The following is a 12,856-nucleotide window of genomic DNA, read 5'->3' on the forward strand; positions in this document are numbered from 1 at the left end:
TCCCGGCGACGTGACGTTATTTACGCGCGACGCCGACCCGCCCCCCCCCGAGCTGGGTGAAGGTGACGGGTCGAAGCGCGCGGCCCGGACGGACCCGATCCCCGGCCCCGCCCGCCCGCCATGGCCGCGCGGCAGCTGCTGAGCCCCCGCGGGGCTGCCGCCCTGCGCCGCTTCTCCGCCGCCGCCGGCTCGGTGAGTGGGGGGCGGGGCCTGGGGCCTTCCTCTCCCCGCCCCCCCAGGCGATGACTCTGGAGCCGAGTGACGCCGGCCCCGCCCCTGCACCCGCCGGTGCCCGGGACCCCGCGCAGGGCAGGGCTGGGGCCGTAGCTGGGCAGTGGCTTGACCGCAGCCCGAGCCTGCCCCCCCCACCCCCCCAGCAGCGGCAGAGCCAGGAATAGAACCCATGTCTCCTAAGTCCTAGCCCATGCTCTAGCCACTAGGCAACACTGTCATTAAAAAAAATCATAGAATATCAGGGTTGGAAGGGCCCTCAGGAGGTCATCTAGTCCCACCCCCTGCTCAAAGCAGGACCAATCCCCAGACAGATTTTTACCCCAGTTCCCTAAATGGTCCCCTCAAGCATTGAACTCACAACCCTGGGTTTAGCAGGCCACTGCTCAAACCACTGAGCTATCCCCCACTACATTGTCCCTCCTCTGCTACCGCTGGGTGCCAGGGCAGCTCTGGGTAGGATTGGGGTAGGGTGACCAGACAGCAAGCGTGAAAAATCAGGACGGGGATGGGGGGGGGGGGGGTAATAGGAGCCTATATAAGAAAAAGACCCCAAAACCGGGACTGTCCCTATAAAATTGGGACATCTGATCACCCTAGATTGGGGTAGTGCTGGGGGGTGGTCCCAGGTTAATGCCTGCCCATGCCGGAGCGGTGCTGCTTGCTGTGGGGCTGGTACCAGCTCACCTTGGCAATGTGTCTTCTGCAGACAGCACCTAAGAAAACCCAGTTTGGTTCTTTGAAGGACGAGGACCGGATCTTCACAAATCTCTACGGACGCCATGACTGGAGGTGAGATCCAAGCTGCACAGCCTACAATATGACTCCTCGCTCCTGGACCATTGGATGCTGCCCTGTACTTCTACTCTGGTTGCAGCTGGAGTGTGGACCAGGGGGCACTGGCAGCCTGGGGATGGGGTGGGGAGATCCCATGTTCCAGTCCCCCCTGCTACTCCCAGCCCTAGGGCTGGATGGGTGCTGGCACCCTCTAGAGAGGAAAAGCCCCATGTCTCATTCCTTGCCTTCCCAAGGAAGGGAGCTGTATCAGATGCAGTGCCCCCCAAAGATGAAAGGGCCCCATGTCCCATTCTCCACCCAGCTGAGCCTGCTGGACCCCCTCCTCCTGCCTGGGGCTGTATTGGAGCTGGCACCTCCTAGAGGTGAAAAACCCTGCACATTCCCCACCCCTCTGAGCCAACCAATTCCCCCGCCCTGGAATCAGATTGGAGTCAGTGCCCCCTGGATGGGAAAGCTCCTGCATTTCGTTCCCCATCCCTGAGTCTGCCAGTCCCCCTTCCCTGTCCTGGGGCTGGGTCGGAGCTAGCGCCCCAGGTTGGTAAAAGAGCCTGTATCTGTTAGGTTTGTGCTCTAGGCTTGGTACTGCTGATCCCCATAATGTAGCCAGCTGATTTGCCTTCTCTCTTGTCCAGGCTGAAGGGGGCTATGAGCCGGGGTGACTGGTACAAAACCAAGGAGATCCTGCTGAAGGGGATCGACTGGATCTTGAACGAGATCAAGACCTCGGGCCTGCGAGGACGGGGCGGGGCTGGCTTCCCCACAGGCCTCAAATGGAGCTTCATGAACAAGCCTTCAGATGGCAGGTGGGTGGGGCAGGGCTGCCACTGTTGGGCCCTCTACAGCATGGGGTGGACAATAGCTCAGGGTGGTACAGCTCCTTCTCCTAGTCTGAAACATCCCTGTGGGGCAGGGCTTGGGGGGTGGGCAGTGCTGGGGCCTGCATAGAACCCAGACATCCTGGCTGCAAGCCCCCAGCACTAACAAGCGTTCCCAGAATACCTCCACCCCGGGGGCAGTCCCATTGCAGGGCATGGGGCTGCTGAGCTGCAGCATGTCTGGGCCCCATTGGCTCCCTGGGGTGGGGACAGCTGCCAGTGCTGGCCAAACGAGCTTTCCCTGCTGGCAGCAAGGTAGTGGAGCTGGGTCTGCTGTGGGATGGTAGCTCATGCGGGGAGGGCTGCTGCGGTCGGTCCGATGGGGTCTGTGTTCCAGGCCCAAGTACCTGGTGGTGAACGCGGATGAAGGGGAGCCAGGCACCTGTAAGGACCGCGAGATCATGCGCCATGACCCACACAAGCTGGTGGAGGGCTGCCTGGTGGCAGGGCGCTCCATGGGGGCCCGGGCTGCCTACATCTACATCCGTGGGGAGTTCTACAATGAAGCCTCCAACCTGCAGGTAAGCAGGAGCTATAGGGGGAGCAGGTGCACTGACCCACAGAGCCTGGGGGTGGGGGCAGCAGCTGCCATTTCGACCCATTTCCCCATGTGACACAGAGGGCAGGGCTGGGGTTGTGATGGCAGGAGCAGCTGCTCTGACCAGTCTCTCTGCAGGGCACAGAGGGCAAGGCAGGCCAGGGAGCCAGGCCAGGTGGGTGTGGAGCAGCAGGGCCGGGGGAGCAGCTGTGCTGACCTGTCTCCCTGCAGGTGGCGATTCGCGAGGCCTATGAGGCAGGTCTGCTGGGCAAAGACGCCTGCAGCTCAGGCTACGACTTCGACGTGTTTGTGGTGAGGGGCGCCGGGGCCTACATCTGTGGGGAGGAGACAGCGCTGATCGAATCCATTGAGGGCAAGCAGGGCAAGCCACGCCTCAAACCGCCCTTCCCGGCTGACATTGGTACGACCCACCGGGGAACTGTGCTGTTGTGGGGGAGATGGGGGGTGCCTTAGTGGGGGTTCGCTTGCCCTCTTTAGGGGACTGAGGGATTGTGGGGTGTTCTAGCTGGGTCCCCCTGCCCAGCTGCTTGTGGGGCAGGGGGGTCACACTGTTTTTGGGGGGCACCAGGATTCCCAGCCTGCTCTGTGTCCACGTCACTGCCCTCTCCTTCCCAGGCGTGTTCGGCTGCCCCACTACCGTGGCCAATGTGGAGACGGTGGCTGTGGCGCCCACCATCTGCCGGCGCGGGGGAGCCTGGTTTGCCAGCTTTGGGCGTGAACGCAACTCGGGCACCAAGCTCTTCAACATCTCCGGGCACGTGAACACGCCCTGCACCGTGGAGGAGGAGATGTCGGTGCCGCTCAAGGAGCTGATTGAGAAGCATGCGGGTGAGATGCCAAACCCTGGCCCTCCCCTGACTGCTGGGTGAGCGACAGGGTTGGACTCCCCTCTCCTCCCCCACTTCCCGTCTTAGGCCACTTCGTCTCCGGGCTGCCCCACAGGTCTAGCTCCAGCCGTTGCGGCTGTGGGTGGCTCACCCTACAAAAGTAAGGCTGGGGGGGACAGGTGCTAGCCTGCTAACCCTGCTTGTGGCCTGTGCAGAGGGGCTGATCCGTCGCTTCCACCCAGAGCCTGGAGTAGCAGGTCGCACTAGGAGGAGGCTTTGGGGGAAGGGGACAGCACCGGGCATCATGGATCTGGTTTGCCGTGGGGAGGGGGAGTGCCTAGGCCTAACCCTGCCCCCTCTGTGCACAGGAGGTGTGCGCGGGGGCTGGGACAACCTCTTGGCGGTGATCCCAGGAGGCTCCTCCACCCCCCTCATCCCCAAGTCGGTGTGTGAGACGGTGCCCATGGACTTCGACGGGCTGGTGCAGGCGCAGACCGGGCTCGGCACAGCTGCCGTCATCGTCATGGACAAATCGGTAAGGCCCCCGCCCCCTGTGGCACGCCCCCCCCCCCCCCCCCCCCCCCCGCCAGCCGGCCTGGTTCCTGCAGCAGGGCACTCACCCTCTCCTCCTCCCCCAGACAGACCTTGTCCGAGCCATCGCCCGCCTCATCGAGTTCTACAAGCACGAAAGCTGTGGGCAGTGCACCCCCTGCAGGGAGGGTGAGTGCTGGGAGCTGGGCTGCTGCTGATCTGGGTACGGCTGGGGGAGATATGCCAGACTGCCCATTGGTGGGATCGGAGGTGGGGGATGAGGATGCTGGGAGGGCTGGGGTCACTGGGGGTGGTGGGGAGGAGGCCGGGCGGGCTGGGGTCACTGGGGGTGTTGGGGAGGATGCTGGGAGGGCTGGAGTCACTGGGGGTGGTGGGGAGGATGCTGGGTGGGCTGGCTGGGGTCACTGGGGGTAGGGTGGGGGAGGGAGGATATGGGACTAGCTGGGACCATGGGTGGAATTGGGGGTGAGGATGCTGGTCTGGCTGGATCCGTGGTGTGGGGGGATGATGCCCAGCTGTCAGGGCCTGTGGGTGGGATGGGGGGAGGGCAGCTCTGTGGATGCAGCCTCTCCCCCCGGCGTGCGGGCTGTGATTGGCTGTGGTGCCCACCCCCCAGGTGTGGATTGGATGAACAAGGTGATGTGGCGGTTCGTGCAAGGCAACGCGCAGGCAGCTGAGATCGACGCACTCTGGGAGATCAGCAAGCAGATTGAGGGCCATACCATCTGCGCCCTGGGCGACGGGGCCGCTTGGCCTGTGCAGGTAGCCGGCGGCTGGGCACCAGGGCAGGGGGTGGCCTGGCAGAGGGGAGGGGTGTGTGGGTAGATGGTGGGTGTGCTCATAAACTAGCCTGGGAGGGCAGTTGGGGGGAAGAGGCTCCTGCAGATGGGGGGTACATCTGGGGGGCTGCTCTGTGTGTGGTGAGGGGTGGGTGGCAGATGCAGGATGGGGGTGGGGCGCTACCTTGCCAGCCCTGCGCACTCATTCCTTGCTTGCAGGGGCTGATCCGTCACTTCCGCCCAGAGCTGGAGCAGCGGATGCGGCGTCACGAGGAGACCCAAGCTCGGCAAGCGTCCGCGTGAGGGCTGGGTGCCCGGTGATGGAGGGGGTCGGATCCCGCCTCTCTGTGCGTGGTCAGCGCCCCTCCCCCATGACGTGCGGGAGGGGCTGAGCACTTGACATGTTGGCTGGGATCCGCATGGGGGCAGCCCTCAGTGCCTCTGGGTGTTGATGGGTTTTTCTGGCGTGTGCGGGGCGGGTGACTTACCTGTGTGTCTATTGGGGTTTCTCTTGCATGAGGGGGAGACCCCCCTGGCTATGCTGTCTCCTCACCCTCCCCTGCTGGGTGAGCTCCCCAATAAACGTGCTGTGGTGGCAGCCGGTATCTCCTTCCTGTGTGAACGTGCATCTGTGTAACGCCAGGGAGCAGCTGGGCGCCGAGCCACAGGCTGCCGTCCCTCACATGGCCGCCCCTTCCCTGCCAGGAGAGCGGCGGGTTGGGTTCCCTTACAGCTGTGGCAGTCTGGCTATTCTTGGGGGTGATCTGGTACCAGTTGAGCTCTGCTTGGGTCTCATTTGAAAGCCCGACCCGACACTTCCCCAAGCCTGAGCCAGCGCTGCTGCCACCTCCTTGTCCTGGGGGCTTCCTGCCCCCAGGCCCCGTGCCTGCGATCTGTCTACGCTGCCTCCTGCTTGGGAGCTCGGTGGGGCAGCGGCCGTGTCCCGCTCCTGCCTGGGTGCGCGGCGGCGAGGTGCTGTGACTCGTCGGCACGCTCACTCTGCAGCACACGCAGTGCGGCCGGCAGTGACTGGCAAGAGACGGGCAGGTGGCTGCTGCTGTGCCAACCCCAAGGGCAGCAGGTGGGGGTCAGATCCGACCGGAGCCCACGGGGTTGGGCTGTTTTCTGACCTCACTTCACCCAAACCAGACCCTAGTGAACAGGTTGCAGTGTGGGGGGAGGGCGGGGTGTGTGGTTGGGGAGTGGCACTGTGTGTGGGGGGGGGGGAGAAGAGTGTGGGCAGGGCAGCTATAGTGACTGGTGGGGGAGGTGAGGACTGGCCCCAGAGGGCCTGGCTGGGGTCCACATGTGGGTGGGAGGGGGCCGGGCTGGGGCACCAGGGGTTCCCCCACTCTCTGTTGTTGGCTCCAGCCCCCATTGCTGGCAGGGGTGGGGTGAAGGGGGGGCTGTTCGTGAGTTCCTGTTGGTCTCCTGCAGGGCAGGAGCTGAGGCCCAGCAGGGGGCAGCACCTGGCCCTGGGCCACTCCTCTACCCCCTCCCTGCCCCCCCCAGCACTGAGATGGCACGCTGAGCTCAGGGAGGTTTGTTTATGCGTAGGCCCCACATGAAATACAGCAGGCGCCAGCATCACGGCTCACGCAGGTCTCGTCAAAATCCCCCCTCCCGACACCATGTAACTCCCCCCAGCATTATCACAGGCTGGGGATTCCCTCCTGGGGTCACCCCCTCAGCTCTGTCCCACGCCTCTGGGAGGGGCACGCCCAGCCTGCCCCCCTTGTTCTTTCTGCCCTTGAGGTGGGGGAACACCTCGCCCAGCCTGCCCCCCTGGCTCTCTCTGCCTCCAGGGGGCCCTCGCCCAGCCAGCTGGCTCTGTCCATGCTGTGGGGCCAGGGCAGGCTATAGCACAGGTGGGCTGAGGGCTCAGCGGCTGCTGGGTGTGCGTGTTCTCCGGCGGTAGGCGCTGGGCGCCAGCAGCTCCAGCGTGAGGTCCGTGATGATGGCCGTCAGCCCCCACACCCGGTAGCGGCCGTTGAGGAAGACGGGCAGCGTGTAGCTGTAGCGGCCCTGGTGGCAGAAGTTGGTGTAACCGTGGTTCTGGGCCTGCAGCAGGTGAGACAGGGGGATGGTGAAAACATCCTCAACCTGGTGGCAAAGAGAGACGGAAAGGGGCATGTTGGTGTTGCCCTGCCCGGCAGGATCCCGTTACCCCTGCGCCTGGCCCTCAGCCCACTTGCTGGGCTGGGCTAGGAAAGCAGCACACCCGAGTGCCCTGCGCCCCCAGCATGCAGTACCTCCTACAGTAGGGTAGGGACCCAGGAGAGGAACAGCTGGGACCACGGCTGCTCCCTCCTTGACAAGCCTCCCTGGCCCCATGTCCGGCTGCTCCCTCCTTGACAAGCCTCCCTGGCCCCATGTCCACCTCCTCCCTCCCCACTAGAGGAGTGTATTCTCAAGCACAGATACAACTGCAGCAGGACAGCATCTTGCCGTCCCCCCCGAGGAGCTGCAGTGTGCTAGCCTCCCCAGGGGCCCCACTCTTCCTCCAGGGCAGGCCATGCGGCCTCACTACCTCTGAGAGGGAGCCACTGGGCTCCATCCCATGAGCTCTGCCCAGCGCATCCCACTGAGCCAGACCCCTGCTCAGAGACTTTTACACCCTTCAGGGACTAATACACCCCAACCAGTGTTTGCAGCAACACCAGGCAGCCTTTTCCACACAGAGCAGGGTTTATTAGTCACCTGGAACCAGGCTGGGGAGGTTCTTAGGGCAGCAGAGAGAAATAAAGGTTAAGACACTGTCCATCTGTCCAAACCAGTGCCATCAACCAGCCAAGCTGCATAGCCTCCATTTCAGGCTCTGTCTGTCCTGTCTCAGGTGAGCACGCTGTCTCTCAAACGCCCTCTCCTATCCCTTCCCGGCCTCTCTCAGTCCTTGGTTCTCAAGCTGGCCTCGGCTCTGCGTCCCTGCCGCGGTGGGGGAACCTCCTTATCTCTTGGTTGCTACGTGTGCACGTTCTCGTCCCTAGGGCTTCCTATTGTCTCTTTTGGCTTGGGCATTGATATGGCTCGGTTTCAACAAGTTCTAGCCCGTTCCTTACACCCCACACAGCAAAACGCCACCCACACCTCATGTCTCCTGTGCTGCCCCAGAAGCAAACTTAACTCTTCTTCCATAGGTTCCAAGGCCAGAAAGGCCCGTTGCCATCATCTCATGTGACCTCCCGTCTAACCCAGGCCAGGGAACTGCCCCAAAACAATCCCTAGAGCAGAGCTTTTAGCAAAACGTCCAGTCTTGATTTAAACATTGCCAGAGATGGAGAATCCACCATGACGCTTGGTAAATTGTTCCAATGGTTAATTACGCTCACTGTTAAACATTGACACCTTATTTCCAGTCTGAATTTATCTAGCTTCAGCTGCCAGCCACTGGATCCTGTTAGACCTTCTCTGCTAGACTGAAGAGTCCATTAACTATTTGTTTCCCATGTACATAGTTATGGACTCCGATTGAGTCGCTCCTTAAAATCTTCTCTTTAAGATAAATAGATCAAGCACCTTGAGTCTATCACTATAGGGCAGGTAATCATTTAGATCTTCCCTGAATCTTCTCCAACTTATCCAAATCTTACTTGAAGTGTGGGCTCCAGAACTGGACCCAGCCGTGGTCACACCAGTGGCAACTAAAGAGGTAAAATAACCTCCCTTGTCCTACTCAAGATTAGGCAGGATCACGTTAGCTCTTTTGGCCACAGCATCACACTGGGAGCTCATGTTCAGCTAACTACCCACCCCGACTCCAAAATCTTTTTCAGAGTCACTGCTTCTGAGGATACAGTCCCCCATCGTGTAAACACACCCTACTTTTTTTGGCCCTAGCTGTATACATTTACCCACATATTGTTTGCTTGCGCCCAGTTTCCCAGATCGCTCGGTATCTGTGATCCTGTCCTCTCCGTTATTTACCACTCCCTGATTTTTGTGTCATCTTCAAACTTTATCAATGATGATTCTGTTTTTTTTCTTCCAGGTCATTGACAAAAATGTTAAATAGCGTAGGGCCAAGGACCAATTCCCATGGGACCTACTGGAAACACATCTTCTCAGTGCAATTTCCCATTTAACATTTTCCACCACTGGGTAGTACTGCAAAGTACGTGGGCGGGGAACTGAGGCACACACAGCATTCATAACCATATTACAAAAATTTCCCACAGTCACAGAAGATGAAGAGGCGACTTGTTCTGGTCTATAAGGATCTCCAAAGGACACAGGCAAAGTGAGGCCCCAGGGCTGGGGTCAGACTGAAAATGAGGCACAAATGTCTAATAGGGAGGGGAAATAATGCTTGGTACAAGGTGCCCAGGGCAGGGTGGATTCCCCATCATTCTTCAATGAACTCTCAGGCCATGTCTCCACTAAGGGTGCTGCAGCTACGCTGCTGTAGCGGAGACACTTCCTACAAGGAGGGATTTTTCCATCGCTGCAGGAACTGCACCTCTCTGAGCAGCGGCTGCTAGGTCCTCTGAAGTCTTCTGTCGACCTAGCCCTGTCCGCTCCAGGGACTAGGCTGGTGCAGCTGTAGCGCTCGGGGCAGGAGGGGAACTCTTCACACCCCTGAGAGCTGTAGCTCACCCTAACAGTTAAGTGTAGCCCAGCAGGCCTCAGGGTCTCTTTGCAGGAGATGGGCTCTCCCCCAGCCAGGACACCACTGCCCAAGTGCAGGGCCGGCGCAACCCATTAGGCGACCTAGGCGATCGCCTAGGGCGCTACAATTTGGGGGGCGGCGACCGCAGCAGTATTTCAGCGGCGGGACCTTCCGCCGCCTAGGGCGGCAGAAAAGCTGGCGGCACTCCTGCCCAAGTGGGTTGCTAGGTGGGGGGCTCCAGTGGCTGCAGGAGGGGAGCTGCTGGGCAGCAGAGGGGTTTCCAAGCAAGGGGCATTGGGCTGGTCTTGGGTTGCTGGATTGGGGCTCTCTGGGCTGGGCTGGGCAGGGCAGGAACTCAGCCAGGGTGATTGGGAAGGTCCACTCTGGCCAGACCATGAGTCACTCCGCGCAGGGGGAGCCTGAGGCAGGCAGCCAGGTTCACGGTGACACTGGCCCCAGCTGCCCATAGGCCAGGGGTTCTGCTGATCTCCCTCCCTGCAGGAGGCCAGCACGCTAACCAGGCTGGGGCACCGCCCTCTGGCCAGGGACCCGAAGGATGGTGGGGGCCCTGCACGTGCTAAGGGCAGCTGCAAGCGGCACAGCCATGTCAGGGTGGGGTCTGCGTGGGGCTCACCTCCTGTGGGTTGGGGCTCAGACACACACACTCCAAGGGGCCCAGATGTGCCAGGACGGGAGCAACAGTCAGTCCCCTCTGGAAGGAAACCAGAGTGAGACCCCCCCACTGACACTGGCTTCCCTAGGAACCTCCCCCACTCCAGGACCCACCTTCGTCTCACAGAGATACCCCCTGCCCACAGGACCCACCGCCACCTTCCAGCACCACCCCCCTGGAATCCTCCCTAAGAGACCCCTCGGTCTCACAACACAGCCCCAACAGAACCCACCCCTACTTGGAGAGCCCCCCATGGCCCCTCTACCTCACAGCACTGGCCCCCACCCAGAATCTCCCCCCTCCTTGGAGAGCCCCCCATGGATCCTCTGCCTTGCAGTGCCACCCCCCTCCTCAGAGAGACCCCCCATGGACCCTCCTCCTGACAGCACCGCCCCCCTGAATTCTCCCCTCCTCAGATGACCCCCCATAGACCCTCTGCCTCACAATGCTGCCTCCCCCCCAGAATCTCCCCCTCCTCAGAGAGGGCCCCCTCCGATAGCCTCTCTGCCTCACCACCCCCACATCACGGGACTCACCCTGCCTCAGAGAGATCCCCCCCATGGCCTTCCATCTCAGCATCTCCCCCTTCATCTCACAGTAGCCTCCCTCCTCTGAGACGCCCCTATGGCCCTCTACCTCACAGCACCCCACCCCGGGACACACCCCACCTCAGAGACACTGCCAATGGGACATCCCCACCTTACAGTGCACCTCCCCCATAGGACCCTTCCCTGTTGTGCAGTACACCCCCTCCCCAAAAGAGCCCTCCTGCCTCATAGCACCTCCCCTCACATTACCACACCCAGTGGACCTCAGCCTCAAGGGGACCCCAACTCACATGGCTGCCCCCCATGGGACCCTGCTCCAGAGCAACACCCCACCCTTCATGCTGCTCCTCCCACATGATCCCACCCTAGAGAAACCCGCCCTGCCCCAAAGTGATCCCCCCTCTCCTCACAGGACCCTGCCCCAGAGAGACACCTCCCCCCTTCCCTCACACTGCCCTGCCCCAGTGATTCCCTAACACTGCTAGGGGAGCGGAGTGGTGTTACCCCGGTGGGTAGGGGTTTCATGACCCCCCAGACGCTCTCAGCCCCCAAGCGCAGGCCCAGCTCTTCCTGCGTCTCCCTCAGCGCTGTGGCGATCACATCCTGGTCGGAGCTGTCGCACTTGCCGCCCGGGAAACTGCAACAAGAAAACCAGAGTCTCCTTAGAGGGCAGGCAGGATCCATTGCCCCAGGCGCTGTGGCAGGCAGGAGGGGCATCGTCCACCCTGGCACCGGATGCTCAGGGACTGGCGAAAGGGGCACAGACTTATCACAGGACTGCAGAGAAAAGCTTCCGTTAACTATTGAAACAACGGGGGGGGGGGGGTGGAGGGGCACCGGCAGAGCTGTGCGTGAGGAGAGCCCAGGGCTGGGATGGCAGGGGCTGCGGGTCGGGAGTGAGGGGCACTGGCAGGGCTGTGCGTGAGGAGAGCCCAGGGCTGGGATGGCAGGGGACTGTGAGGCGGGATTGAGTGGCACCGGTAGGGCTGGGGAGCCCTGGGCTGAGATAATGGGGCTGTGGGTCAGGATTGAGGGGCATCGGCAGAACTGTGTGGGGGTAGCTCTGGGCTGAGATAATAGGGGGATGTAGGTGGGATTCAGGGGCACCGGTAGGGTTGTAGAGGGGGGTGGAAGGGAGCCCAAGGCTGGGATTGAGGGGCACCAGCAGAGCTGTGGAGGGGTGGGGGTAGCCCAGGGCTGGCATAGCAGGGGCTGTGGGTCGGGATTGAGGGGCACCGGCAGAGCTGTGTGTGTGGAGAGCCCAGGGCTGGGATAGCAGGGGCTGTGGGTTGGGATTGAGGGGTACCAGCAGAGTTCTGGGGGGAGCCCAGGGCTGGGATAGCAGGGGCTGTGGGTCAGGATTGAGGGGCACCGGAGCTCTGGCAGGAGCCCAGGGCTGGGATAGCAGGGGGTGCAGGCTGGAATTGAGGGGCACTGGCAGAGCTGTGGGAGGGGTGGGGATAGCCCAGGGCTGGGATAGCAGCGGCTGTGGGTTGGGTCTGAGGGGCACAAGCAAAGCCGTGGGAGGGGGGTAGCCCAAGGCTGGGATAGCACGGGCTGTGGGTCGGGATTGAGGGGCACCGGCAGAGCTCTAGGGGGAGCCCAGGGCTGGGATGGCAGGGGCTGTGGGTCGGGATTGAGGGGCACCGGCAGAAATCTAGGGGGAGCCCAGGGCTGGGATGGCAGGGGGTTCGGCTGGAATTGAGCGTGCAGTGGAGGTAGGGCTTGGGGAGCAGGGCTGCAGGGCACTCAGTGAGTCGAGGGCCGGGGTACCTGACATCTCCCTTGTGATGGCCCGTCAGCGTGCTGGAGCGCAGCGTGTACAGCAGCGCAGGGTACCCGCCCACAGAACACAGTGTCACCAGCACAGCCGCTGCCACCGCCTCCTGCCGGTAGCATCTGGTGGAGGCCTCCAGCAGCCCTCGGCACCGCTGCTCGTTCTCCTGGGACAGGTACCCCCGGGCAGAGCCACCTGCCCTCGTGGCACCGGGTGTGGGGCGGGCGCCCAGGCGGAGATGGTGCAGGCCAGGGAACATCACACCCTGCAGAGAGAGCGAGAGGACAGTGCAACTGAGGCCAGCTGCCCTTCACCGAGCCACGGCCACGTCAGCTTGCAGGGCAGAGCTCACTGGGTGGAGCAAGGGGGCTGAAGGCCAGAAGCTCCATCTCAGAGGCAGTGAGGCCGGGTGGCCTGCCCTGAAGGAAGAGCGGGACCCCTTGGAGGTCTGGTGCACTGAAGGGTTCCAAGCACTGTTTAAAAACTGGGGCCTAGCACCGATCCTGTGGATCTGTGGCAGATGAGTTCAAGTACTGGGGAGCCTAGAGGGGGTAGGTGGCTGGACAGTGGGTTCCAGCACTCACAGGGGGGTGCCAGATAGCAGGGCTGTGCTCTGAGTGTGGACTGTGTT

General features: G+C 62.1%; 2 protein-coding genes across 2 annotated transcripts; one reads left to right on the forward strand and one right to left on the reverse strand.

The window, feature by feature from the left end:
• The first annotated feature begins 955 nt into the window (after positions 1–955).
• Positions 956–5,233, forward strand: NDUFV1 (NADH:ubiquinone oxidoreductase core subunit V1). The gene is made up of 9 exons (XM_065402997.1): positions 956–1,023; positions 1,662–1,832; positions 2,242–2,425; positions 2,674–2,863; positions 3,079–3,291; positions 3,659–3,825; positions 3,929–4,010; positions 4,459–4,604; positions 4,841–5,233. The coding sequence occupies exons 2-9, from the start codon at positions 1,675–1,677 to the stop codon at positions 4,922–4,924; spliced, it is 1,224 nt and encodes a 407-aa protein (XP_065259069.1). The 5' UTR covers positions 956–1,023; positions 1,662–1,674; the 3' UTR covers positions 4,925–5,233.
• A 1,269-nt stretch (positions 5,234–6,502) lies between these two features.
• NUDT8 (nudix hydrolase 8) lies at positions 6,503–12,484 on the reverse strand. Its single transcript, XM_065404511.1, has 4 exons — positions 12,222–12,484; positions 10,953–11,085; positions 9,862–9,939; positions 6,503–6,724 (listed from the first exon to the last, which is right to left on the reverse strand). Exons 1-4 carry the CDS (start codon positions 12,482–12,484, stop codon positions 6,503–6,505), a joined length of 696 nt encoding a protein of 231 aa, XP_065260583.1.
• Between the last annotated feature and the right edge of the window lie 372 nt (positions 12,485–12,856).

This window comes from Emys orbicularis, chromosome 4 (assembly GCF_028017835.1).
Source record: "Emys orbicularis isolate rEmyOrb1 chromosome 4, rEmyOrb1.hap1, whole genome shotgun sequence".
NCBI lineage: Eukaryota > Metazoa > Chordata > Testudines > Emydidae > Emys > Emys orbicularis.